This window comes from Pseudophryne corroboree, chromosome 1 (assembly GCF_028390025.1).
Source record: "Pseudophryne corroboree isolate aPseCor3 chromosome 1, aPseCor3.hap2, whole genome shotgun sequence".
Classification (NCBI taxonomy): Eukaryota; Metazoa; Chordata; class Amphibia; order Anura; family Myobatrachidae; genus Pseudophryne; species Pseudophryne corroboree.
The window spans coordinates 1,179,011,830-1,179,039,501 of NC_086444.1; the positions used below are offsets into that span (position 1 = coordinate 1,179,011,830).

The 27,672-nt window shown below is 49.5% G+C and overlaps 1 protein-coding gene across 2 annotated transcripts in view; it reads left to right on the forward strand.

Annotated features, from left to right (window-relative positions):
• Nucleotides 1-13,547: 13,547 nt before the first annotated feature.
• Nucleotides 13,548-27,672, forward strand: part of EXOC6B (exocyst complex component 6B) — a 395,920-nt gene continuing 381,795 nt past the window's right edge. Inside the window, exon 1 of one of the 2 annotated variants that reach the window (XM_063925254.1) lies at nucleotides 13,548-13,724. In XM_063925254.1, coding sequence (XP_063781324.1) covers nucleotides 13,636-13,724 — 89 coding nt within the window. In that variant the 5' untranslated portion in view covers nucleotides 13,548-13,635. The remainder of the gene's footprint in view (nucleotides 13,725-27,672) is intronic. The other variant, XM_063925260.1, reaches the window with a different exon arrangement.

Sequence of the window (27,672 nt, forward strand, 5' to 3'; positions counted from 1 at the left end):
GAACCACTAAAAGATGGCCGCCGCAGCCTGGAAATATATGGACCAAATCCCACCTAATATGGCCGCTGCTACATAGATACTAACAGAGACAGAACTCCCCGATATGAACTACAGCCGCCGGGAGCAGCCGCGGACACATGCGCAGAGGATACTCTGAAGCCGGGAGCCGCCGCGGGCGCGTGCGCAGACGCGACAGGAAGTGGGGCGGAAATGACTAATTTTTATGAGCCGCGGCATCGGTCACCGGAAGTGTGGCGGAAATGCCGCTAATACATCTCTTCTGACTGTTCTAAGTCATTTTAGACTCATTTTAGACTCTATAATCGATTCATTTTGCATTACTAACTAGCCCACACCAACCTGTCTCCATTTATGCTGCACTGCAAAGCAGTTCTGAAGTGTTTACTACATAATTGAATCACATGATCCCCTATGATGTCACAACCCTCCTACTAAGTACTATGGGTTCACTCTGTCCCTACCCCTTGAAGAAGTCTGATGAGACGAAACGCGTTGGATTTCCTGCACTGACCCCTTACTGATTTTAAGATAAGTTTGGTCTCCTATTCTTTTTTAATTCTTTTCGGTACATACTATGGCCTTTTATAAAAAAACTTTTTTATTGCTTTTAATGTAATTGTGTAACTTTTTTACTCTCATATGTATTAAATATTGTTTTATATTTCTCTGACGTCCTAGTGGATGCTGGGAACTCCGTAAGGACCATGGGGAATAGACGGGCTCCGCAGGAGACTGGGCACTCTAAAAGAAAGATTAGGTACTATCTGGTGTGCACTGGCTCCTCCCACTATGACCCTCCTCCAGACCTCAGTTAGATTTCTGTGCCCGGCCGAGCTGGATGCACACTAGGGGCTCTCCTGAGCTCCTAGAAAGAAAGTTTATTTTAGGTTTTTTATTTTACAGTGAGACCTGCTGGCAACAGGCTCACTGCATCGAGGGACTAAGGGGAGAAGAAGCGAACCTACCTGCTTGCAGCTAGCTTGGGCTTCTTAGGCTACTGGACACCATTAGCTCCAGAGGGATCGATCGCATGGAACTGGCCTTGGTGTTCGTTCCCGGAGCCGCGCCGCCGTCCCCCTTACAGAGCCAGAAGCAAGAAGAGGTCCGGAAAATCGGCGGCAGAAGACTTCGGTCTTCACCAAGGTAGCGCACAGCACTGCAGCTGTGCGCCATTGCTCCTCATGCACACTTCACACTCCGGTCACTGAGGGTGCAGGGCGCTGGGGGGGGGGGCGTCCTGAGGGCAATATATGACACCTTGGCTGGCAAATCTACATCATATATAGTCCTAGAGGCTATATAGATGTAAAATTACCCCTGCCAGTGTTCCAGAAAAAGCGGGAGAAAGTCCGCCGAAAAAGGGGCGGGGCTTCTCCCTCAGCACACTGGCGCCATTTTCTCTTCACAGTGCAGCTGGAAGACAGCTCCCCAGGCTCTCCCCTGTAGTTTTCAGGCTCAAAGGGTTAAAAAGAGAGGGGGGGCACAAAATTTAGGCGCAATATTGTATATACAAGCAGCTATTGGGAAAAATTCACTCAATATAGTGTTAATCCCAAAATTATATAGCGCTCTGGTGTGTGCTGGCATACTCTCTCTCTGTCTCCCCAAAGGGCTGTGTGGGGTCCTGTCCTCAGTCAGAGCATTCCCTGTGTGTGTGTGCGGTGTGTCGGTACGGCTGTGTCGACACGTTTGATGAGGAGGCTTATGTGATGGCAGAGCAGATGCCGATAAAGGTGATGTCGCCCCCTGTGGGGCCGACACCAGAGTGGATGGATAGGTGGAAGGTATAAACCGACAGTGTCAACTCCTTACATAAAAGGCTGGATGACGTAACAGCTATGGGACAGTCGGCTTCTCAGCCCGCGCCTGCCCAGGCGTCTCAAAGGCCATCAGGGGCTCAAAAACGCCCGCTCCCTCAGATGGCAGACACAGATGTCGACACGGAGTCTGACTCCAGTGTCGACGAGGTTGAGACATATACACAATCCACTAGGAACATCCGTTACATGATCCCGGCAATAAAAAATGTGTTACACATTTCTGACATTAACCCGGTTACCACTAAAAAAGGGTTTTATGTTTGGGGAGAAAAAGCAGGCAGTGTTTTGTTCCCCCATCAAATGAGTGAATGAAGTGTGAAAAAGCGTGGGTTCCCCCGATAAGAAACTGGTAATTTCTAAAAAGTTACTGATGGCGTACCCTTTCCCGCCAGAGGATAAGTTACGCTGGGAGATATCCCCTAGGGTGGATAAGGCGCTCACACGTTTGTCAAAAAAGGTGGCACTGCCGTCTAAGGATACGGCCACTTTGAAGGTACCTGCTGATAAAAAGCAGGAGGCTATCCTGAAGTCTGTATTTACACACTCAGGTACTAGACTCAGGTACTAGACTGAGACCTGCAGATAGTGCTGCTGCAGCGTGGTCTGTAACCCTGTCAAACAGGGATACTATTTTGCGAACATAAGACGTCGTCTTATATATGAGGGATGCACAGAGGGATATTTTGCCGGCTGGCATCCAGAATTAATGCAATGTCCATTCTGTCAGGAGGGTATTAGAGACCCGACACTGGACAGGTGATGCTGACTTTAAAAGGCACATAGAGCCTTATAAGGGTGAGGAATTGTTTGGGGATGGTCTCTGGGACCTCGTATCCACAGCAACAGCTGGGAAGAAATTTTTTTACCTCAGGTTTCCTCACACCCCATTATCAGGTACAGTCCTTTCGGCTTCAGAAAAGCAAGCGGGTCAAAGGCGCTTCCTTTTCTGCACAGACGAGGGAAGAGGGAAAAAGCTGCACCAGTCAGCCAGTTCCAAGAATCAAAATTCTTCCCCTGCTTCCTCTGAGTCCACCGCATGACGCGGGGGCTCCAGAGGCGTAGCCAGGTACGGTGGGGGGCCGCCTCAAAAATTTCAGCGATCAGTGGGCTCGCTCACAGGTGGATCCCTGGATCCTTCAAGTAGTATCTCAGGGGTACAAGCTGGAATTCGAGGCGTCTCCCCCCCCGCCGTTTCCTCAAATCTGCCTTGCCGACAACTCCCTCAGGCAGGGAGGCTGTGCTAGAGGCAATTCACAAGCTGTAATACCGAAACTGGACGGTTCGGTGAGACCCATTTTAAATTTGAAATCCTTGAACACATACATAAAAAAATTCAAGTTCAAGATGGAATCGCTCAGGGCGGTTATTGCAAGCCTGGAGGAGGGGGATTACATGGTATCCCTGGACATCAAGGATGCTTACCTACATGTCCCCATTTACCATCCTCACCAGGAGTACCTCAGATTTGTGGTACAGGATTGCCATTACCAATTCCAAACACTGCCGTTTGGACTGTCCACGGCACCGAGGGTCTTTACCAAGGTAATGGCAGAAATGATGATACTCCTTCGAAAAAAGGGAGTTTTAATTATCCCGTACTTGGACGATCTCCTTATAAAGGCGAGGTCCAAGGAGCAGTTGTTGGTCGGAGTAGCACTATCTCGGGAAGTGCTACAACAGCACGGATGGATTCTATACATTCCAAAGTCACAGCTGGTTCCTACCACACGCCTACTGTTCCTGGGGATGGTTCTGGACACAGAACAGAAAAAAGTGTTTCTCCCGCAGGAGAAAGCCAAGGAGCTTTCATCTCTAGTCAGAGACCTCCTGAAACCAAAACAGGTATCGGTGCATCACTGCACACGAGTCCTGGGAAAAATGGTAGCTTCTTACGAAGCAAAATTCCATTCGGCAGGTTCCATGCAAGAACCTTTCAGTGGGACCTCTTGGACAAGTGGTCGGGATCGCATATTCAGATGCATCGGCTGATAACCCTGTCTCCAAGGACCAGGGTATCTCTACTGTGGTGGCTGCAGAGTGCTTATCTTCAAGAGGGCCGCAGATTCGGCATACAGGACTGGGTCCTGGTAACCATGGATGCCAGCCTTCGCGGCTGGGGGGAAGTCACACAGGGAATAAATTTCCAAGGACTTTGGTCAAGTCAGGAGTCGTCCCTACACATAAATATTCTGGAACTGAGGGCCATTTACAATGCCCTAAGTCTGGCAAGGCCTCTGCTTCAAAACCAGCCGGTACTGATCCAATCAGACAACATCACGGCAGTCGCCCATTTAAACCGACAGGGCGGCACAAGAAGCAGGATGGCGATGGCAGAAGCCACAAGGATTCTCCGATGGGCGGAAAATCACTTCTTAGCACTGTCAGCAGTGTTCATTCCGGGAGTGGACAACTGGGAAGCAGACTTCCTCAGCAGACACGACCTACACCCGGGAGAGTGGGGACTTCATCCAGAAGTCTTCCAACTGTTGGTAAACCGTTGGGAAAGGCCACAGGTGGACATGATGGCGTCCCGCCTAAACAAAAAACTAGATATTGCGCCAGGTCAAGGGACCCTCAGGCAATAGCTGTGGACGCTCTAGTGACACCGTGGGTGTACCAGTCGGTTTATGTATTCCCTCCTCTGCCTCTCATACCAAAGGTACTGAGAATAATAAGAAAACGAGGAGTAAGAACGATACTCGTGGTTCCGGATGGGCCAAGAAGAGCTTGGTATCCAGAACTTCAAGAAATGATATCAGAGGACTGAAAGGATTGCCCCTATATTCTTTAACCCTCGATGTGATGGCCTCTCAGACGTCTGTGAGTGTAAACCTTTAGCCACAAGTTACATGCACAACACAAGCAGTAAAGATTCACACTGTTTATTGTTCGTTTAACAAAAGTATATAAAAGAAAGGATTTAGGGCGTGTATATCCCAAGTCAATAACTAATTGGACAGAACACAAAAAGGGGCTAACATAACATGATTGGCTAGGAACTGCCGCAGTGGAAGGATATGCATATATGGGCAAGTTTGTATTTCAAATAGGGAGGTTGTTCACACGGTATAAGAAAAAGATAAGAGCAAGGACAGTAGCAAGGAATGTGCTGGAACATTAAGTTCTATAACACAAGCAATTCTATGACATTGAAGCAGAGACGAGCTTTAACCCTTTCAATCCCCTCTTAGAATCATTATTGTTATACTATATGATTCTTGCAAAGCTTACGTCTTTCTGCGCGCCAATGGCGCAATTTTTAGCCTGAGCGGGAGTTGCAGTAATTGTTGGGCATTTTAAGAAGGGTTAATCGTTGAGTTAATGATGTTCCGTGTTTACCCTTTTCATCTAAGGCTTCAGCGGGCTTATAGCCCCATGGGGTACCTGTGTTCCAGGCAGCCGCGGACCATGAGCTGCAATCATTTCCCCAGTTATGGCCTGTAACGCAAATATAAGGTACCTCGGGGCTTAGGTTGTCTGTGGTGTCAGCGCGGATCTGGTAGTCAACAGACTTTTGGACAGCAGCTAGTTGGGGGAATTGGAAATAATCTAGTATGTAGGTTGCGGTGTATGTGGTGGAAGAGTTATACCATAGTGTCAGTTTCCCTTATTCTGAGTTATATCAACCTCAGTCATTGAGAGGGGAAAATGGGCCAGTAGGGCTATCAAGATAGTCCCCAGGGTAAAGATAGGGGGCATTTTCTTCATCCTCCTCTGGTCTTCTGTCTTCGCTAGGTGGGAGGTCAGGGCTGTCCGCCCCGGTTCGTACCTCACTGGAATCACTTGCTTCCCTCTCTAGGTCTGGTCTAGGAACCTTTTTTTACTCGGGATGCATGGATCCAGGTAGGACTTTCCTCTGTCAGGACTGCTGTTCGGGTAACTGCTACGACCTCTGTCTCTGGACCATAGGTGAAGTCTCCTGGGCTCTTGTTCCTGGGGAGCACCTTCACCACGACTCTGTCTCCGACTTTAAAGGGGTGTGTAGGTTCCTGTGGATTCAAAGGGTTTTTACAAACAACCTCATGTTCAATTTCATTCAGTTTTGTTATCAGGGACCTGACATACTCTTCCCTGATGAGTTCTAGATCTCCTTCCTGTATTACTAGTGGTTTCTTAGCCCAGGGTGTAGGAAAAGGCCTGCCCATTAGTATTTCAAAGGGTGAGTATCCTAGAGTTTTCTGTGGGGTCATTCTGATTTCTGCTAGGATAATGGGAAGGACCTGCTTCCACTTGTGGAAGGTACCTCCTGTGGCCTTCCTTAGTTTGTCTTTGAGGGTCCTATTCATTCTTCCTACGACCCCTGAACTCTGCAGGTGGTACGGGATGTGAAACTTCCACTCCACCTGCAGAGCTTTTACTAAGGCCTGTGTGATTTTGGCTGTAAAGGCTGAGCCTTTATCACTATTTATTTGCAGGGGGCACCCCCATCTAGGGATGATTTTCTGTGTTAGGATTCTTGCTACTGTCTTGGCATCCTCTGACTTAGTTAGGAATACTTCTGGCCAGCGAGAGAACATATCTACAATGACCAGGGCATATTCTTGTTTACCTGTACCAGGGATATGGGTAAAATCAATTTGTAAGTGTGTAAAAGGGGTGGTGGGGTATTCAAGATGCTGGTGTTTAGCTTTATTAGGGTTGTTAGGGTTGTTCCTGAGGCAAGTGATGCATCTGCTAACATACTGGTCCACAAGTGATTTGGCATTAGTAACATAAAAATCATTGGTTAGTAGGAGGAGTGTTGTGGCTTCACCACGGTGACCAACACCACGGCAATGGGCAACGAGCAAAGGGGCACTGGACTGGGGTATACAGGGTTTCCCCTCTTTGCAGATTAATCCTGATTTAGGATTTTTTCTGCAGAATTGGATAAGTCCAGTCGGAGAGATCAGTATTAGTCGCAGCAGCTTGAAGTTGAGTGAGCAGATGGACGTTGTCAAGGGAGGGACATGCTCTAGTGAGTGCAATGAGTTCTGCAGCTTGCGCGGACTGATAAGGTATTGGCAGGGTTTCCAACACAGTGTCAGGGAGGGTGACAATGGCATAGCCAGCCTGGTATGTATTGTCATTGGGCCTACTACAGGAGCCGTCAACAAAAACTATGTCTGCGCCTGGTATGGGAACGGGAGACATGTCAAGTCTGGGAGAAGTTTCAGCTTCAATGGAAGCAGCACAGTCATGTAGGTCGGGTGGTTCATCCTCGGGACCTTTCAAGCCTAAAAGGGCATTGAGAATGGGTGCAGGGCCAGAAGAACTAGCAGTGTACTTAATGGTAAGGGTAGGGTTACTCAAAAGGAGTACTTCATATCCACTAAGGCGTTGTGCTGACATGTGCTGTGTGTGCAAGCTTTTAAGTATTGCCAGGACATCATGTGTGGTGTGGAGTACTGTGATGTGGCCTAAAGTGAGGGTAGTGGCCATTTCTGCAACCATTGCACAGGCTGCCAAAGCCCTGAGGCAGGCAGGCATACCTTGCACAGACACTGGCATGACTTTGGAAAAAAAATGCCACGGGGCGCAACTTCCCTCCATGAAACTGTGTGAGCACCCCCGCCATGGTTTTACAATTGTCCCTTGCATATAGATGGAAAGGTAGTACATAATTGGGGAGGCCAAGTGCCGGACTTTTCATCAACATACATTTTAAACTTTCATATGCAGTTAACATTTCTTGTGACCATTGTACAGTTTTAGGTTTGTCCTTCAGTGTGGCTTGTCTCAAAATGTTATCATAATAAGAGCAATCAGAAATCCACTGTCTGCAGTAATTTACCATACCCAGGAAGGACAGTAGTTCCCTCTGGGTAGTTGGGGTGACCAGGCCCAATACAGACTGTATGCGTTGTGGACTGACTTTCCTCTCTCCCTGAGTGAGCACAAAACCTAAGTAATCAACATGCTTTTTACACCATTGCATTTTTATTTTGGACACCTTGTGTCCACATTCACAAAGCCAGTTTAGTAATGAAACACCATCCTCTCGGCAGGCCTCCTCAGTTTTACTACAGAGCAGCAGATCATCTGCATACTGTAGCAGGACTGAACCATGGTGAGGTTGCCAGGGCCCCAATGTGGCCTGGAGACAACAGGTGCGTCAATAATCTGCACCAGGTAAGTTGTTTACCCTCAAAAGAAAAGGCAAAAAGTAATTGTGTCTGTGAATCTACAGGTATGCTGAAAAAAGGCATTCTTCAAATCAATTACAGAGAAGAACGCAGCATCTGCAGGGATTGCAGAAATGAGTGAGTTTACATCTGGAACAATTGGTGCAATTGGGACAATTAACTGATTGATCGCTCTGAGATTCTGTACAAATCTTATACTGCCATCAGCTTTGGCAACAGGGTTCACAGGAGTACAGTATGGTGATACAATATGTCTGAGAATACCCTGTTGTAAGAATTGCTGTATCATGGGGCGGAGACCTTCTATCTTTTCTGGTGAGAGGGGATACTGCATAGGTCAGAACACAAAACACTGGTTGTTGCACCGCTGTCCACTAAAAAGGGAATTTTACTTCCATTTATAATAAGTGGCAGCAGAGGTGAATCTTTACTATGACGGGTGAGTTGAATAAAGGCTGGGATACCCTCCTCCGGGTCCCGTCAGTGCGCGGGGTCTTTGGAATCTTCCCTGACTGCGGGGTTGGTTCTGTCTGTCAAAGCGTCTGGAGTTCTGATAGTTATGAGTGGGTGCAGGTTTCTTTACATCAAAACACCCTGCAGCCTCTCTCTCATATAAATGTTTTTCTTTTTAAATCTATCGTACTATCAGAACTCCAGGAAGAGACGTTAGACGTTTTGCTTAACAGAAACTATGACAGAAGGTAGAAGGTTGTTAATGAAGGTGGAAATGAGTAAGCTTTCTGAGTTAAGCAAAGGTAAGCCAGCGTCATCTGTCCAGCAGTCCTTAAACCTTTTCCAAAACTCAGTAACAGACTCCGAAGGTTTCTGTTTACAAGCTACAGCGACAGGCAAAAAAGCACAGTCAAAGGAGCACGGGTTTTAAAGACTTCCTTCATATGTGTATCGCTGCGTCCTTTGCAAGCTTTGCGCAAATAAGATATACAGCCATCGAGGGTAATAGTGGGCTTGGGACAGTGTTTTACTATTATCTAAACTCTGGGTTACTGGTGCGTTAGGGATAGAGCTAGTGGACGCACCCTCCAGCAGTGGAGTTGGAGGCGATCCCATCTGGTGTGAAAGGGTTACTGCTGCCAAGAGATCTGTGTCTCCGAGCGCAGGATACATTGGAATGCAAGGGGGAGGCGAGAGGGATTTCAAAGACTTACAGTTTCTCACTGCTTCGCTTCTGTGCTGTTGGGAACTGACATTTTTTTTTTTAATCCTCCATATAGAAAGGGTAATTACTGCCTTCCCGTAGGAATGGGTCCTGTCCTGCTTTCTCTGTCCATCCCGCTAAATTATCCACCCATGGGTTAACTAAGTAATACTCTGAGGTAGAGTTGCGGGCGACATACATCTTGCATGTCTCACCAGGGAGGGGCGGGGGATATGTAGTTTTTTTTACTCTGACTAGAGCCCATTGTCAGACAGTAATATAAATCAACAGTACAACTTTAAAAGAAAATATCTAAAATTTACAACACTCTACTTACTATACATGCATCAGCTAACCAGTTAATTAGTCATTGACAATATCACAATATTATCTGTACAGTGAGAACATGAAATCTTTTGACGTGTACGATACTTACCATTCGTACAAGATGTCAGAAAAATACAGCGTTTTAAACAGGAAGCAGGAAAAGTGTTTGAGTAAAGATATCTGGCAGACGAAAACTTACCAGCCGTCTGGACCAAATATAAGAACTTATCTCACTACAAACATACAAGAATATATAGACGATCAAATCGAGGTATTCTCTACGTTACGTATAGACCCCAGGTCTATTTTAAGTATCCCAGATACTAACGTCACGTTATGTATAGACTCCCAGGTCTATTTTAAGTATCCCAGATACTAACGTCTTTGGAGAGTTGCGCTTGGACCCCTGGTCCCTTCTCAGACGTATCTTTAAGTCCCAGACATTAAAGATGTTTGGTCACGTGTTCCCAGAACACTGACACGGATTCAGCTTCAGTGTATGACCGCAATCCCGTATGGCAAAGACAGACAATAAATTCTCTATCTTTACCATCCAGGGACGATCACTGAATCGCGGACGGAGCCCCCACTTGAAAGGATTGCCCCTATATTCTTTAACCCTCGATGTGATGGCCTCTCAGACGTCTGTGAGTGTAAACCTTTAGCCACAAGTTACATGCACAACACAAGCAGTAAAGATTCACACTGTTTATTGTTCGTTTAACAAAAGTATATAAAAGAAAGGATTTAGGGCGTGTATATCCCAAGTCAATAACTAATTGGACAGAACACAAAAAGGGGCTAACATAACATGATTGGCTAGGAACTGCCGCAGTGGAAGGATATGCATATATGGGCAAGTTTGTATTTCAAATAGGGAGGTTGTTCACACGGTATAAGAAAAAGATAAGAGCAAGGACAGTAGCAAGGAATGTGCTGGAACATTAAGTTCTATAACACAAGCAATTCTATGACATTGAAGCAGAGACGAGCTTTAACCCTTTCAAGGACCCATGGCCTCTACCGCTCAGACAGGATCTGCTACAGCAGGGGCCCTGTCTGTTCCAAGACTTACCGTGGCTGCGTTTGACGGCATGGCGGTTGAATTCCGGATCCTAAAGGAAAAGGGCATTCCGGAAGAAGTAATTCCTACGCTGATAAAAGCCAGGAAAGAAGTAACCGCAAACCATTATCACCGTATTTGGCGAAAATATGTTGCGTGGTGTGAGGCCAGGAAGGCCCCAACAGAGGAATTTCAGCTGGGTCGTTTTCTGCACTTCCTACAGTCAGGGGTGACTATGGGCCTAAACTTGGGTTCCATTATGGTCCAGATTTCGGCTCTGTCGATTTTCTTCCAGAAAGAACTGGCTTCACTGCCTGGAGTTCAGACATTTGTAAAGGGAGTGCTACATATTCAGCCCCCTTTTGTGCCTCCTGTGGCACCTTGAGATCTCAACGTGGTGTTGAGTTTCTTAAAATCACATTGGTTTGAGCCACTTAAAACTGTGGATTTGAAATATCTCACGTGGAAAGTGGTCATGTTATTGGCCTTGGCTTCGGCCAGGCGTGTGTCAGAATTGGCGGCTTTGTCATGTAAAAGCCCTTATCTGATTTTCCATATGGATAGGGCAGAATTGAGGACTCGTCCCCAGTTTCTCCCTAAGGTGGTATCAGCTTTTCACTTGAACCAACCTATTGTAGTGCCTGCGGCTACTAGGGACTTGGAAGATTCCAAGTTACTGGACGTAGTCAGGGCCTTAAAAATTTATATTTCCAGGACGGCTGGAGTCAGGAAAACTGACTCGCTTTTTATCCTGTAGGCACCCAACAAAATAGGTGCTCCTGCTTCTAAGCAGACTATTGCTCGCTGAATTTGTAGCTGGATTGCCGCATCCTAAATCAGTAAAAGCCCATTCCACGAGGAAAGTGGGCTCATCTTGGGCGGCTGCCCGAGGGGTCTCGGCTTTACAATTTTGCCGAGCTGCAACTTGGTCAGGGGCAAACACGTTTGCTAAATTCTACAAAATTGATACCCTGGCTGAGGAGGACCTTGAGTTCTCTCATTCGGTGCTGCAGAGTCATCCGCACTCTCCCGCCCGTTTGGGAGCTTTGGTATAATCCCCATGGTCCTTACGGAGTTCCCAGCATCCACTAGGACGTCAGAGAAAATAAGATTTTACTCACCGGTAAATCTATTTCTTGTAGTCCGTAGTGGATGCTGGGCGCCCATCCCAAGTGCGGATTGTCTGCAATACTTGTATGTAGTTATTGCCTAACTAAGGGTTATTGTTGAGCCATCTGTTGAGAGGCTCAGTTATATTTCATACTGTTAACTGGGTGTAGTATCACGAGTTATACGGTGTGATTGGTGTGGCTGGTATGAGTCTTACCCGGGATTCAAAATCCTTCCTTATTGTGTCAGCTCTTCCGGGCACAGTATCCTAACTGAGGTCTGGAGGAGGGTCATAGTGGGAGGAGCCAGTGCACACCAGATAGTACCTAATCTTTCTTTTAGAGTGCCCAGTCTCCTGCGGAGCCCGTCTATTCCCCATGGTCCTTACGGAGTTCCCAGCATCCATTACGGACTACGAGAAATAGATTTACCGGTGAGTAAAATCTTATTATTTTTTACATTCGTTTGGCTCTTAAATTATAAGAATCTTAACCACTTTCTAGCAACACTTGTCGCCGCTACCCTTATCCCTCCATATTCATATATATATATATATATATATATATATATATATATATATACACTGCACACAGGAAAACCTTGGAAAATGGAAATAGTGATTTTTTTTCTTTATAATTAAAGGGTAAAGTTGCGAAAACCCCCATTGGTGGTAGAATGGTGAGAAAATAACACATTTATACCAGAGAGCCTGTGTGGAACGAGCGGTTCCAGGTGCCAGTGTAGGAGCCTGATGTATCAGCGAGTTACCCGCCTACTACGTAGTGGGAGGATTCAGCAATAGGCAGTCACCGATGATGAAGGGTAACCCCTAGTGGTGGTAAAGTACGCCCACTCAGGTTATACAGGGATGAGTCACATATCTCCCAACTGTCCCGATTTTCACGGGACAGTCCTATTTTTTGGGGACTGCCCCACTGTCCCAGTGTCCTGTGGTGGTTGTGGTGGTGGGGGTGGGGGGGGGGGGTTAGTTGGGAGACTACTGTCACTCACTGCTCTGCTTAGCTTAGCAGAGCAGCGGTAAATAGACGCTGTGAGCACGCGCACAGCGTCTATTCAAGAGTCACAGAGGGAGAGGGGGCATGTCAGCAGCTCACAGAGCACAGGGCATGCCCCCCCTTCAGTGACGGACAAGGGAGGCATCAACACGAAGCCTCGCCCCCTTTTGAGGCCATGCCCCTTTTTCGACGCAGTGTGTGTTCCGCTTCTATGAAAAAGAAAGTTGGGAGGTATGGAGTCACCGCCCTCTGTTTTATCAGTATCAAAAATCTGTGATCGCCTTATATAGGGGGTCATTCAGACCCGATCGCTGCTGTGCGTTTTCACACAGCAGCGATCGGATCTGTACTGCGCATGCGCCCCAGTGTGCCGGTGCATGCCAGACTGTCTTAGCCCTGCGATCGCCTCTGCCTGATTGATAGGCAGAGGCGGTCGCTTGGCAGGAGGAGGCGGGCCGGCGGCATTTGGTCGCTGTTTAGGGGCGTGGTCCAGGCAATGCAGGCGTGCCCGGACCGTTGCCCAACCACTGCGACCCAAGCAGCGACGGGTATCTCCCTGCAAGCGCGCAGGAGCTGTGCTGGTAGGGAGCTACTCCTGAAGTACAAAATCAACGTCGCTGTGCGATGCTTTAGTACTTCTGCGGGGGTGGGGATGGGGGGTAGGGCCTGACATGCGGGGCAGTTGTCAGGGAAGCTGATTGTAGATGTGCTAATTTTAGCACATCTACAATCAGGTCTGAATCACCCCCATAGTGAGGTCATCCGGTCACAGAAGGTTATACAGGTGACATGTTTGATCTTGGCCTCTTAAGATCTAAAGTTATTGGAGCATTACACATTATATGATCCACTCCACTGTCACAGCAGCACAGATGAACTGCAGGAACTACAACTCCCAGGATGCAGCGCGCTGGTGACGCACGTACGTGGTGACGTAGCAGAGCACTGGCAGCTACGCGGTGACGGAGCAGAGGGGCGGTTCCCCAGTGCCGCAGACATGGCGGAACTGGAGACAGCAGCCGAACATGAGCGGATCCTGCGGGAGATAGAGAGCACGGAGACCGCCTGCATCGGGCCCACACTGCGGTGAGTGTCCGTGTGACCGGGGGCAGAGGAGGCCGTCTATCCGGGAGGAGAGAGGGGCCTGTGTGACCGGGGGGAGAATGGGAAGTGAGGGGACTGTCTGTGTGACTGGGGAGAGTGAGGGGTCTCTCTATCTGTCTGTGTGACCGGGGGGAGCGAGGGGTCTGTCTGTGTGACGGGCGTAGAAGGGGGAGAGAGGGGTCTGCCTGTGTGACTGGGGTTAGAAGGGGGAGCGAGGGGACTGTCTGTGTGACCAGGGTTAGAAGGGGGAGCGAGGGGTCTGCCTTTGTGACGGGGGGATAAAGGGGTCTGCCTGTGTGACCGGGTGAATGAAGGGGGAGCGAGGGGTCTGGCTGTGTGACTGGGGGGAGGGAGGGGTCTGCCTGTGTGACCGGGGGTAGAAGGGGGAGCGAGGGGGTTTGTCTGTGTGACCGGGGGAGCGAGGGGTCTGCCTGTGTGACTGGGGTTAGAAGGGGGAGCGAGGGGACTGTCTGTGTGACCAGGGTTAGAAGGGGGAGCGAGGGGTCTGCCTTTGTGACGGGGGGATAAAGGGGTCTGCCTGTGTGACCGGGTGAATGAAGGGGGAGCGAGGGGTCTGGCTGTGTGACTGGGGGGAGTGAGGGGTCTGCCTGTGTGACCGGGGGTAGAAGGGGGAGCGAGGGGGTTTGTCTGTGTGACCGGGGGGAGCGAGGGGTCTGCCTGTGTGACTGGGGGTAGAAGGGGGAGCGAGGGGTCTGCCTGTGTGACCGGGGGTAGAAGGGAGCGAGGGGTCTGCCTGTGTGACCGGGGGTAGAAGGTGGAGCGAGGGGTCTGCCTGTGTGACTGGGGTTAGAAGGGGGAGCGAGCGGTCTGCCTATGTTACCAGGCTTAGAAGGGGGAGCGAGGGGTCTGCCTTTGTGACGGGGGGAGCAAGGGGTCTGCCTTTGTGACCGGGGGATGAAGGGGGAGCGAGGGGGTCTGCCTGTGTGACCGGGTGAATGAAGGGGGAGCGAGGGGTCTGCCTGTGTGACTGGGGGGAGTGAGGGGTCTGCCTGTGTGACCGGGGGTAGAAGGGGGAGCGAGGGGTCTGCCTGTGTGACTGGGGTTAGAAGGGGGAGCGAGGGGTCTGCCTGTGTGACTGGGGTTAGAAGGGGGAGCGAGGGGTCTGCCTGTGTGACTGGGGTTAGAAGGGGGAGCGAGGGGTCTGCCTGTGTGACTGGGGTTAGAAGGGGGAGCGAGGGGGTCTGCCTGTGTGACCGGGTGGATGAAGGGGGAGCGAGGGGTCTGGCTGTGTGACTGGGTGGAGTGAGGGGTCTGTCTGCGTGACTGGGGGTAGAAGGGGGAGTGAGGAGTCTGCCTGTGTGACCGGGAGTAGAAGTGGGACCGAGGGGTCTGCCTATGTGTCCGGGAGTAGAAGGGGGAGCGAGGGGTCTGCCTGTGTGACTTGGGGGGGTTGGAGCAAGGGGCAAAGGGAAAGTGAGGTGTTTGTGTTGACAAGGGGGACAGGTGGGTTTGTGTCACCGGGGTCATTTTGCCGGAAGCTGGTGCGCAGAGCTCACTTGGGAGTGTGGGAATTGGTGTACGGTGCCGTTTGGATGGTGGAGGTGTGGGAGCTGGTGTGCGCGGCGCGGTTGGACAGTAGAAGGCATGGGGTTGCAGAGTTTGGTAGAATGGCGGAGGTGTGGGAGCTGGTGTGCTGGTCCAGTGGTATTGTGGAGGCATGCGCATAAGGCAAGGGCAACAGTGGAGGCGTGGGAGCACTTGTGCAGGGTGTTGGTCGGATGGTGGAGACATGGGAGCTGGTGCACTGGGTTGGCTAGAACAGGATAATCAGATCTGTGGCATGTGAGAGGCGTGGGAGCTTATGAGTGGGGTTGGCGGCATGGGAACTTGTGATTGGGTCCGTGTCACGGGAGAGATACATTATGGGAACTTGTGGGTGGGGTTGACGGCACGGGAGAAGCGTGGGAACCCGTGAGTGTGATCAGTGGCACAGGAGAGGCGAGGAAGCTAGTGAGCGGCGTCGATGGTACGGGAAAGGCGTGGTGAGTGGGATTGGTGTGATAATTGTTGAGTGGGGTTGGTGGGACGAGAAAGGCTTGTGAGTAGGGTTGGTTGGAAGATAGGTTTGATGGGAGAGGGGTGGGAGCTGCTGAATGGGTCTGTCGGAAGGGAGGCATGGAGTTTGGTGAGTTGGGTTGGCGTGGCTGAGGGAAGTTGGTGAGTGTGTTCGGCGTGGCTGGGGGGAAGCTGGTGAGTGTGTTCGGCGTGGCTGGGGGGAAGTTGGTGAGTGGGGTCGGCTTGGCTGGGGTAAGTTGGTGAGTGGGGTTGGCGTGACTGGGGGAAGTTGGCTAGTGGGGTCGGCTTGGCTGGGGGAAGTTGGCGAGTGGGGTTGGCGAGGCTGAGGGAAGTTGGCGAGTGGGGTCGGCGTGGCTGAGGGAAGGTGGCGAGTGGGGTCGGCGTGGCTGAGGGAAGTTGGCGAGTGGGTCGGCTTGGCTGAGGGAAGTTGGCGAGTGGGGTAGGCTTGGCTGGGGAAGTTGGCGAGTGGGGTCGGCTTGGCTGGAGGGAAGCTTTTGAGTGGGGTCGATGTGGCTGGGGGGAAGCTGGCGAGTGGGGTCGGCGTGGCTGGGGGAAGCTGGCGAGTGTGTTCGGCGTGGCTGGGGGAAGCTGGCGAGTGTGTTCGGCGTGGCTGGGGGAAGCTGGCGAGTGTGTTCGGCGTGGCTGGGGGAAGTTGGTGAGTGTGTTCGGCGTGGCTGGGGGGAAGTTGGTGAGTGGGGTCGGCTTGGCTGGGGTAAGTTGGTGAGTGGGGTTGGCGTGACTGGGGGGAGTTGGCGAGTGGGGTCGGCTTGGCTGGGGGAAGTTGGCGAGTGGGGTTGGCGTGGCTGAGGGAAGTTGGTGAGGCTGAGGGAAGTTGGCGAGTGGGGTCGGCGTGGCTGAGGGAAGTTGGCGAGTGGGTCGGCTTGGCTGAGGGAAGTTGGCGAGTGGGTCGGCTTGGCTGAGGGAAGTTGGCGAGTGGGGTAGGCTTGGCTGAGGGAAGTTGGCGAGTGGGATCGGCTTGGCTGGGGAAGTTGGCGAGTGGGGTCGGCTTGGCTGGAGGGAAGCTTTTGAGTGGGGTCGATGTGGCTGGGGGGAAGCTGGCGAGTGGGGTCGGCGTGACGGCAGAGGTGTGGGAACTGGTGAGTAGGATTGGTGTGGGGTTGGTGGGATGGGAGGCCATCTTATTGGCCTTGGCAGATTGAAGTGACGTCTGGGTGCTGCTATTGTACTGTCATTTTTCCCACTATTATGTGATTTCGCCCTGTTAGACGAGAGATCAGCTCCGAGGACACAGCTGGCTGCTGCTGTAACAATCCCTATAAATGTCACTGCACCCTGCTGCAAGCTGACACAGAAGTATATCCGTGTAATGATTCCTACATCCGTCGGAGCCTGAGGGTAGTGTTACTAACGCCAGTTTATCATTTCTGATTGGTTACTTTCAGTGCTGGATTTCAATCGGCAACTTTCATAAATGATAATTCAGGCTTGGTTGGCAGCTATTGCTGTTGATGTTTTAAACCCAACGCTCAATGCTGTGACCAGTTTGCTTTTATAAAACAACGCTTAGTAAGTCTCCACGTAAAAGTCAGTGAGCTGAGCTTGCTATGTTACAGCAGCTTTTCCCCTCTGCAGCACTTTACATGAAGCGTTGTGTGGGACATGATAGGGGTACATACATGTACAGTGCCCAGTGCTGTGTGTGTCTCTTACCCATACTCTGTTCTGTGTCAGGTTACTGGGAGTGAGAGCAGACATGCTGCCTGTGCTGTTCTCAGGTGTCACATATAGACTCAGCTCTGTCACTGGAGTAATGGCGGAAGATTGCAGAATGCTGTATTGTCAGCTTTATCACAGGCACAGGCCCTGATTCAGAGGTAGAAGCAAATCGGGTCGCTGCTGTGTTTTCCTATGTGGCGGATCTGGGGAGTTGTGCAAATGTTTCTTGTTTTTCCTATACTCACATGCATTTATATAATACTTCACCTATAGCTATATAGTTACCAAGTGTGCCTGTGCCTTTATATAGATGAAGGAGCCTTGATAAGTGTATGAGGGTGCTTCTGTACATCTCCCTGGCGTCCCTCTCTTCTGCTCGGGAAGTGTCGGCCACTCACAGGCAGGTGTACGTGCAGCGCGTTAGTGCCGTAACCAGGGAGTTACGGGAAATATGGTGTGTGTGCGGGACGGTGGGAGCTGGGGGAAAGCATCTTATTTTTGCTCATTTTTCAAAGCAGATTGTTCTCTTGAATGAAGAGACTTTTTACTTTCAGCTCATCAGAGACAAGTGCTCAGGATTCTGCTTTCTGTAACCTGTAACGCAGCTAGCGGAAGCCCACACACGTCATTATATGGGATGTCTGACAATCTGAGGCCCACACACATTCATCTGATTATCATTTAGGACCTTGACAAGCAGGAGATCGGCAGGCAGCACTGAAGATGGGTGGTTTTGCACCATTTATTGGCCATGCCCCATATCACATGACATGACGTTGAGTGGTTGGCACCAGGAAGTACAGCATGGCTGTCCAGAGTCTCCGGGGTTTGCAAGCCAAATGCAGGATCCGTGGGGCAGCGATTGTGCCACCTTCATGTCCCTGTGCCCTATGTGACTGCAATGCCCGCACATACCTCGCTACAGCCGTGTCAGCAGGAGTATGTTGGTAGCACTATGCCGACAACGTTAAAATGCAGCATTTTAATGATGTCAGCAGTGTGAACTGGTAAAGCAGCATGTTTACCATTATACAGCCGATACCCTTATAATGATTTAAGTTGCATTTTAACCCTGTTGGCATAGTGTTGCCGACATACCCCATACAATGTCCTGCTTGTCGCTCTAGCATATTCATGAATGTCATATGAAGCTTACTGATATAAACTTGTATGTTAGGCGGTCCTTTTTATTGAACTTGTTTCTGTGTGGACATGTTTGCCTTGCAGACTGAATTGTCTCCCAGTGATGTTGTGGTAAGAGTAATGTTGGTGTGTAAGGTACAAGTTACATTGGTGTTTAGCAATTGCCCTTTGGGGGTCATGTTAATTGGTATTGGTGGCCCTGTGTTGCCGGCGTTCATACCGCTTTCCCAGCAGCTGGTGACATAAACAAGACTTTCTCTATCGTCCTAAGTGGATGCTGGGGTTCCTGAAAGGACCATGGGGAATAGCGGCTCCGCAGGAGACAGGGCACAAAAAAGTAAAGCTTTTACCAGATCAGGTGGTGTGCACTGGCTCCTCCCCCTATGACCCTCCTCCAGACTCCAGTTAGATTTTGTGCCCGAACGAGAAGGGTGCAATCTAGGTGGCTCTCCTAAAGAGCTGCTTAGAGAAAGTTTAGCTTAGGTTTTTTACTTTACAGTGAGTCCTGCTGGCAACAGGATCACTGCAACGAGGGACTTAGGGGAGAAGTAGTGAACTCACCTGCGTGCAGAGTGGATTTGCTGCTTGGCTACTGGACACTAGCTCCAGAGGGACGATCACAGGTACAGCCTGGATGGTCACCGGAGCCGCGCCGCCGGCCCCCTTGCAGACGCTGAAGAGAGAAGAGGTCCAAAATCGGCGGCTGAAGACTCCTGAGTCTTCATAAAGGTAGCGCACAGCACTGCAGCTGTGCGCCATTTTCCTCTCAGCACACTTCACACAACAGTCACTGAGGGTGCAGAGCGCTGGGGGGGGCGCTCTGAGAGGCAAATAAAAACCTTATTAGAGGCAAAAAATACCTCACATATAGCCCACAGAGGCTATATGGAGATATTTAACCCCTGCCTAACTTCAAAAATAGCGGGAGACGAGCCCGCCGAAAAAGGGGCGGGGCCTATCTCCTCAGCACACAGCGCCATTTTCTCTCACAGAAAAGCTGGAGAGAAGGCTCCCAGGCTCTCCCCTGCACTGCACTACAGAAACAGGGTTAAAACAGAGAGGGGGGGCACTGATTTTGGCGATATTGTATATATATAAAAGATGCTATAAGGGAGAAACACTTATATAAGGTTGTCCCTATATAATTATAGCGTTTTTGGTGTGTGCTGGCAGACTCTCCCTCTGTCTCCCCAAAGGGCTAGTGGGTCCTGTCCTCTGTCAGAGCATTCCCGGTGTGTGTGCTGTGTCGGTACGTGTGTGTCGACATGTATGAGGACGATGTTGGTGAGGAGGCGGAGAAATTGCCTGTAATGGTGATGTCACTCTCTAGGGAGTCGACACCGGAATGGATGGCTTATTTAGAGAATTACGTGAGAATGTCAACACGCTGCAAGGTCGGTTGACGACATGAGACGGCCGACAATCTATTAGGACCGGTCCAGGCGTCTCAGAAACACCGTCAGGGGTTTTTAAAAAAACGCCCATTTACCTCAGTCGGTCGACACAGACACAGACACGGACACTGAATACAGTGTCGACGGTGAATAAACAAACGTATTTCTCATTAGGGCCACACGTTAAGGGCAATGAAGGAGGTGTTACGTGTTTCTGATACTACAAGTACCACAAGAAAGGGTATTATGTGGGAGTGAAAAAACTACCTGTAGTTTTTCCTGAATCAGATAAAATAAAATGAAGTGTGTGATGATGCGTAGGGTTACCCCGATAGCAAATATTGGCGTTATACCCTTTCCCGCCAGAAATTAGGGTACGTTGGGAAACACCCCTTAGGGTGATAAGGCGCTCACACGCTTATCAAGTGGCGTTACCGTCTCCAGATACGGCCGCCCTCAAGGAGCCAGCTGATAGGAAGCTGGAAAAATATCCTAAAAAGTATATACACACATACGGTGGTTATACTGCGACCAGCGATCGCCATCAGCCTGGAGATGCAGTGCTGGGTTGGCTTGGTCGGATTCCCTGACTGAAAATATTTTATTCATGTACAGCATTTAATAGGATGCATTCTATATATATGTATGTGAGATGCACAGAGGGATATTTGCTCTCTGGCATCAAGATAAGTGCGTTGTCCATATCTCCCAGAAGATGTCAGGGACACGACAGTGGTCAGGTGATACAGATCCCATACGGCAGATGGAAGTATTGCTGTATAAAGGGAAGGAGTTATTTGGGGGTCGGTCCATCGGACCTGGGGACCACAGCAACAGCTGGGAAATCCAACCTTTTTTACCCCAAGTTACATCTCAGCTAAAAAAGACACCGTCTTTTCAGCCTCAATCTTTCCTTTCCCATGAGGGCATGCAGGCAAAAGGCCAGTCATATCTGCCCAGACATAGAGGTAAGGGAAGTAGACTGCAGCAGGCAGCCCTTTCCCAGGAAAAGAAGCCCTCCACCGCGTCTGCCAAGTCCTCAGCATGACGCTGGGGCCGTGCAAGCGGACTCAAGGTGGGGGGGTAGTCTCAAGAGTCTCAGGGCGCAGTGGGATCACTCGCAAGTTGACCCCTAGATCGTACGAGTATTATCCCAGGGGTAAAGATTGGAGAGTCGAGACATCTTCTCCTCGCAGGTTCCTGAAGTCTGCTTTACCAACGGCTCCCTCCGACAGGGAGGCAGCATTGGAAACAATTCACAAGCTGTATATCCAGCAGGTGATAATCAAAGTACCCATCCTACGACAAGGAAAAGGGTATTATTTTTCCACACTATATTGTGGTACTGAAGCCAGACGGCTTGGTGACACATAGTCTAAATCTAAAATGTTTTGAACACTTACATAAAAGGTTCAAATCGAGATAAAGTCACTCAGAGCAGTGATAGCGAACCGGAAAAAAGGGGACTATATGGTGTCCCTGGACATCAAGGATTACCTCCATGTCCAAATTTTGTCCTTCTCATCAAGGGTACCTCTGGTTCGTGGTACAGAACTGTCAATATCAGTTTCAGACGATGCCGTTTGAATTATCCACGGCACCCCGGGCCTTTTTACCAAGGTAATGGCCGAAAAGATGTTTCTTCAAAGAAAAAAGGCATCTAAATTATCCCTTACTTGCACGACCTAAAAAGGGCAAGTTCCAGAGAACAGTTGGAGGTCGGAAGAGCACTATCTAAAGTAGTTCTTCGACGGCACGACTGGATTCTAAATATTCCAAGAATCGCAGCTGTTTTCCGACGATACGTCTGCTGTTCCTAGGGATGATTCTGGACACGGTTCAGAAAAAGGTTTTTCTTCCCGAGGAAAAAGCCAAGGAGTTATCCGACCTGTCAGGAACCTCCTAAAACCAGGAAAGGTGTCTGTACATCAATGCACAAGAGTCCTGGGAAAAATGGTGGCTTTTTACGAAGCAATTCCATTCGGCAGATTCCATGCAAGAATTTTCCAAAGGGATCTGTTGGACAAATGGTCAGGGTCGCATCCTCAGATGCACCTGCGAATAACCCTGTCGCCAAGGACAAGGGTATATCTTCTGTGGTGGTTGCAAAAGGCTCATCTATTGGAGGGCCGCAGATTCGGCATACAGGATTTGATCCTGGTGACCACGGACGCCAGCCTGAGAGGTTGGGGAGCAGTCACACAAGGAAGAAACTTCCAGGGGGTATGGACGAACCTGGAAAAGTCTCTTCACATAAACATTCTGGTACTAAGAGCAATCTAAAATGCTCTAAGCCAGGCGGAACCACTCCTGCAAGGAAAACCGGTGTTGATTCAGTCGGACAACATCACGGCGGTCGCCCATGTAAACAGACAGGGCGGCACAAGAAGCAGGAGTGCAATGGCAGAAGCTACCAAGATTCTTCGCTGGGCGGAGAATCACGTAATAGCACTGTCAGCAGTGTTCTTCCCGGGCGTGGACAACTGGGAAGCAGACTTCCTCAGCAGACACGATATTCACCCGGGAGAGGGGGGTCTTCATCCAGAAGTCTTCCACATGCTAGTAAACTGTTGGGAAAGACCAATGGTAGACATGATGGCGTCTCGCCTCAACAAGAAACTGGACAAGTATTGCGCCAGGTCAAGAGATCCACAGGCAATAGCTGTGGACGCACTGGTAACACCTTGGGTGTACAAATCAGTATATGTGTTTCCTCCTCTGCCTCTCATACCAAGGGTATTGAAGATTATACGGTGAGGAGGAGTAAGAACAATACTAGTGGCTCCGGATTGGCCAAGAAGGACTTGGTACCCGGAACTTCAAGAGTTGGTCACGGACGACCCGTGCCCTCTGCTTCTGAGAAGGGACCTGCTACAACAGGGTCCCTGTCTCTTTCAAGACTTACCGCGGCTGCGTTTGACGGCATGGCGGTTGAACGCCAGATCCTAAAAGGGAAAGGCATTCCAGAAGAAGTCATTCCTACCTTGATTAAGGCAAGGAAGGAAGTCACCGCGAAACATTATCACCGCATTTGGCGAAAATATGTCGCGTGGTGCGAGGATCGGAGTGTTCCGACGGAGGAATTTCAACTGGGTCGTTTCCTACATTTCCTACAATCAGGATTGTCTATGGGTCTCAAATTGAGATCTATTAAGGTTCAAATTTCGGCCCTGTCAATATTCTTCCAAAAAGAATTGGCCTCAGTTCCTGAGGTACAGACTTTTGTTAAAGGAGTACTGCATATACAGCCTCCTGTGGTGCCTCCGGTGGCACCGTGGGATCTAAATGTAGTTTTAGATTTCCTCAAATCCCATTGGTTTGAACCATTGAAAAAGGTGGATTTTAAATATCTCACATGGAAAGTGACTATGTTACTGGCCCTGGCTTCCGCCAGGAGAGTATCTGAATTGGCGGCTTTATCTTATAAAAGCCCTTATCTAATCTTCCATTCGGATAGGGCAGAACTGAGGACTCGTCCGCATTTTCTCCCTAAGGTGGTATCAGCGTTTCACCTGAACCAACCTATTGTGGTGCCTGCGGCCACTGGCGACTTGGAGGACTCCAAGTTGTTGGACGTTGTCAGAGCCTTAAAAATATACATTTCAAGGACGGCTGAAGTCAGAAAATCTGACTCGCTGTTGATACTATATGCACCCAACAAGTTGGGTGCCCCTGCTTCTAAGCAGACGATTGCTCGTTGGATTTGTAACACAATTCAACTTGCTCATTCTGTGGCAGGCCTGCCACAGCCTAAATCTGTTAAGGCCCATTCCACAAGGAAGGTGGGCTCATCTTGGGCGGCTGCCCGAGGGGTCTCGGCATTACAATTCTGCCGAGCAGCTACGTGGTCGGGGGAAAACACGTTTGTAAAATTCTACAAATTTGATACCCTGGCAAAAGAGGACTTGGAATTCTCTCATTCGGTGCTGCAGAGTCATCCGCACTCTCCCGCCCGTTTGGGAGCTTTGGTATAATCCCCATGGTCCTTTCAGGAACCCCAGCATCCACTTAGGACGATAGAGAAAATAAGAATTTACTTACCGATAATTCTATTTCTCGGAGTCCGTAGTGGATGCTGGGCGCCCATCCCAAGTGCGGATTATCTGCAATACTGTACATAGTTATTGTTAACAAATTCGGGTTATATTGTTAAGGAGCCATCTTTAAGAGGCTCTTTCTGTTATCATACTGTTAACTGGGTTTAGATCACAAGTTGTACGGTGTGATTGGTGTGGCTGGTATGAGTCTTACCCGGGATTCAAATTGCCTCCCTTATTGTGTACGCTCGTCCGGGCACAGTACCTAACTGGAGTCTGGAGGAGGGTCATAGGGGGAGGAGCCAGTGCACACCACCTGATCTGGTAAAAGCTTTACTTTTTTGTGCCCTGTCTCCTGCGGAGCCGCTATTCCCCATGGTCCTTTCAGGAACCCCAGCATCCACTACGGACTCCGAGAAATAGAATTATCGGTAAGTAAATTCTTATTTTCCATCAGAGCCCTGAAGGCGCAGTCCCGCACATTGCGGAGCATTGTATTGCCACCTTAGTCTGTAGTCACTGTCCTGTATAACCTGAACTGTGCATTAGAGTATGGCTGTTTTTATGCTGCCTACTCAGTATGTTAATGGTTAACGTGTGTGGCATGGAAACACGTTTGTTACTAGCATGTATGACCACTTTGGAGAGAACGGTGACCGCAGACATAAAATAAGGCATAGCATGCATTCTCATAGCCGTAACGCAAAGCGAATGCTACTCAATGGCTTCTGGTGTCAGACCGGTTTACTGGCTTGTAATAAGCTTGTAATAAACGCCAATTGGTGTGAGCCTTGCAGCTAATTACAGCACAACATGCTCGGCTGATGTATGTCAGAGAGGGTCAGACTGTTATCATGCTGGCGATAGACTTTAGGTGTCCGTCTCTGCTGGCTTCCTCCTGTAATCACTAGGCCGTGCCGCTGAATACTGGGGGAAAGGATATGGCAGCACAGAAAGGAGTAGCCGCTGGATTTATCTTTGCACCATAGGTACACACCCTGCATTCAGTTCTGCCATGATTCAGTGTGATAGATCCATAGACCGCCTTGCTGTACTGCAGGGTGTAGCCAGGGTGTGGATGGCAAATTCAATTACATTTTAGTTTAAAAGCTGTGGGTTGTTGTTGTTGTTGTTGTTGTTGTTGTTTTTTAAGCAATTTCTGGGTTTCAAATAAGTCCTTTATTCTTGAAAGCTATGTTACATTTTTTTTTTTAAGTTACCGGATTTTATTAAAAGACCGTCCGTCAAAAGTTATATTTACAGTAATTTGTGGGTGGTTTATATGGTGTGCTAATGAGCTGACGATCGGTGGCGTTATGTTCCTGGGGTATTATGATTGTTAGAATCCTTTTCCTCTTCCCTTATCGCTTCATCACTTCTCCCATGTGGTATCGCAGCGCCCGGTGATAGCTCCGCCTCTATCAATCAGGTCCTAAGAAGCCGTGTTAGTAAAAGCGATCTGAAGGTGCCCACCTTACACCAACATTGGCTGGCTTGCCCACGTGCGAGAGTACTTCAGCCACTGATCACTGGGGCCAGTCTGCGTGTTGTGATGTATCGTCCTATTTTTGGATATCCTGAGTAAGTAGATGTTTATCCCAGTGGGTTCATTTCTGCTCCGTTCCATGCAGGAAAGCAGATAGGTGTCTTGTGTTTTTCCTGTGCAGGCGGCTGCGGTACAGTAAGCAGTTATTTCCAGCTACGCCCGGAGTGTGTGATCAGATATGAAGCTGGTATATTCCATATCCCGTGCAATGTTTATTGTCTCCCAGTGTTGTGTGCTTCTGTTGGCTTTAGAGAGAAACCTAATCATTGTAAGAAAGCATATACCGCATATAGGGCTTAAATCAGACCTGATCGCTAGGGTGCGTTTTTTTGCATCCCTGCGATCAGGTAGTCGCCGCCTACGGGGGAGAGGGTAGTCGCTGTGCAGGGGTGCGATTGCATGTGCAGGAGAGCTAGTATCTGCACAGCCCAAGACTTACTCTTTCAGTGCGATGATCGGGGCCGGAGCTGACGTCAGAATCCCTCCCTTCAAACGCCTGGTCCCTCCTGCGTTTCTCCGGATACTCCTTAAAAACAGTCAGTTGCCACCCACAAACGCCCTCTTCCTGTAAGTCACCTTACGATCGCTTTTTCCCGCACCATCCCGTCGCTGTGGACCGACGCGCCTGCGCATTGCGGTGCATACGTATGTGCAGTTCAGACCTGATTGCAGGCTGTATGAAAACGCAGCCTAGCGATCAGGTCTGAATTAGGCCCTTAGAATGCTTCTCCCCCTCTCCGAGAGGTTTTATATTGTAATACAGGCGTTTACCACTAGGGGCTCTGGGGGTCATTCTGTCCCGCTCGCTGCTTTTTGTCGCAGCCAAGTGAACGGGTCCCTACTGCGCATGCGCTGGCGCCGTAGCGTGCCGGCGCATGCCAGACAGCCGAAGGCCGTAGCAGGGCTGCGATCGCCTCTGCCTGATTGACAGGCAGAGGCAATCACTGGGCGGGAGGGGGCTGTTTGGCCGCCGTTTTGTGGGAGCGGTCCGGCCAACGCAGTCGTGGCCGGACCGAACGGGGGGCAAACCGCAGCGGCTGCGTGACGTCACACGCAGCCGCTGCGGGCCCGGGAGCGATGAGTAGCTCTAGGCCAGCACGCTAAAGCTGCGCTGGCCGGGAGCTACTCTTGAAATGCAAAGGCATCACCGCTGTGCGATGCCTTTGCACTTGTGTGTGTGTGTGTGTGTGGGGGGGGCGGCACTGACATGCGGGGCGAATTAACCCTGTGCTGGTCCCCCCCCCCCCCCCGCATGTCAGTGTGAGTGATCGTAGCTGTGCTAAATTTAGCACAGCTACGATCAACTCGGAATGACTCCCCTATGTTCCATTGATCTATGCATGGTCGCTAATATCAAATTAAGAGATCTGTATTACTTTATCCCAAGCAGACTGCGTGTGAAAATGCATATATATGTTCTGTTCCATATGTGCTCTACATGCTGTATGTAATATTTGCAGTGAAAGGACCACTAAGCCCAAGAGAAAAGGTGCTTTATACCAAAAACATTAAACAAATGACACATTTTTAGAAGCTTTATACCGAGTGCCCATCTCACTTCCTATCTGCAACCTGACGGAGAGCCACAGGGAACCTGACGGAGAGCCACAGGGAACATATGCTGTATTGGTTGGGGGTGGGTGTTTTTTTTTTTTTGGTCTGAGCCAATATTCAGCCTGTTAATAGGACCTAGTGACATCACAGAAACGTATGTGGCCTCGGTGATGTCACTTGGTGCCTGGTGAATGGATTTGCTGCTACCTCATATTGGCAGATTTAATACAATAATCCTCATTTATAATGCCAGTATGTATGTTTATTTTGCACTCCAGTCACTGAATTGTGTCATGAATGAAAGATAATTGTAGCATAAGTCATGTTGGCTGTTGTACTGCAGAACCGAACAGGTTTTTTTTAAACTAGGTTTTTTGGTATTAATGTTTTTATGAAAAAAAATTGAATCCTGCTTATATTATTACTTTGAAACATTGATATACATTAGAGACCTTCATAAACCATGTTTTAATGCTTTCTAACGTTAACAATCTAAAGTTATTAGGCTTTGATATGATTTATTTTACATCTTTAAATAAAAC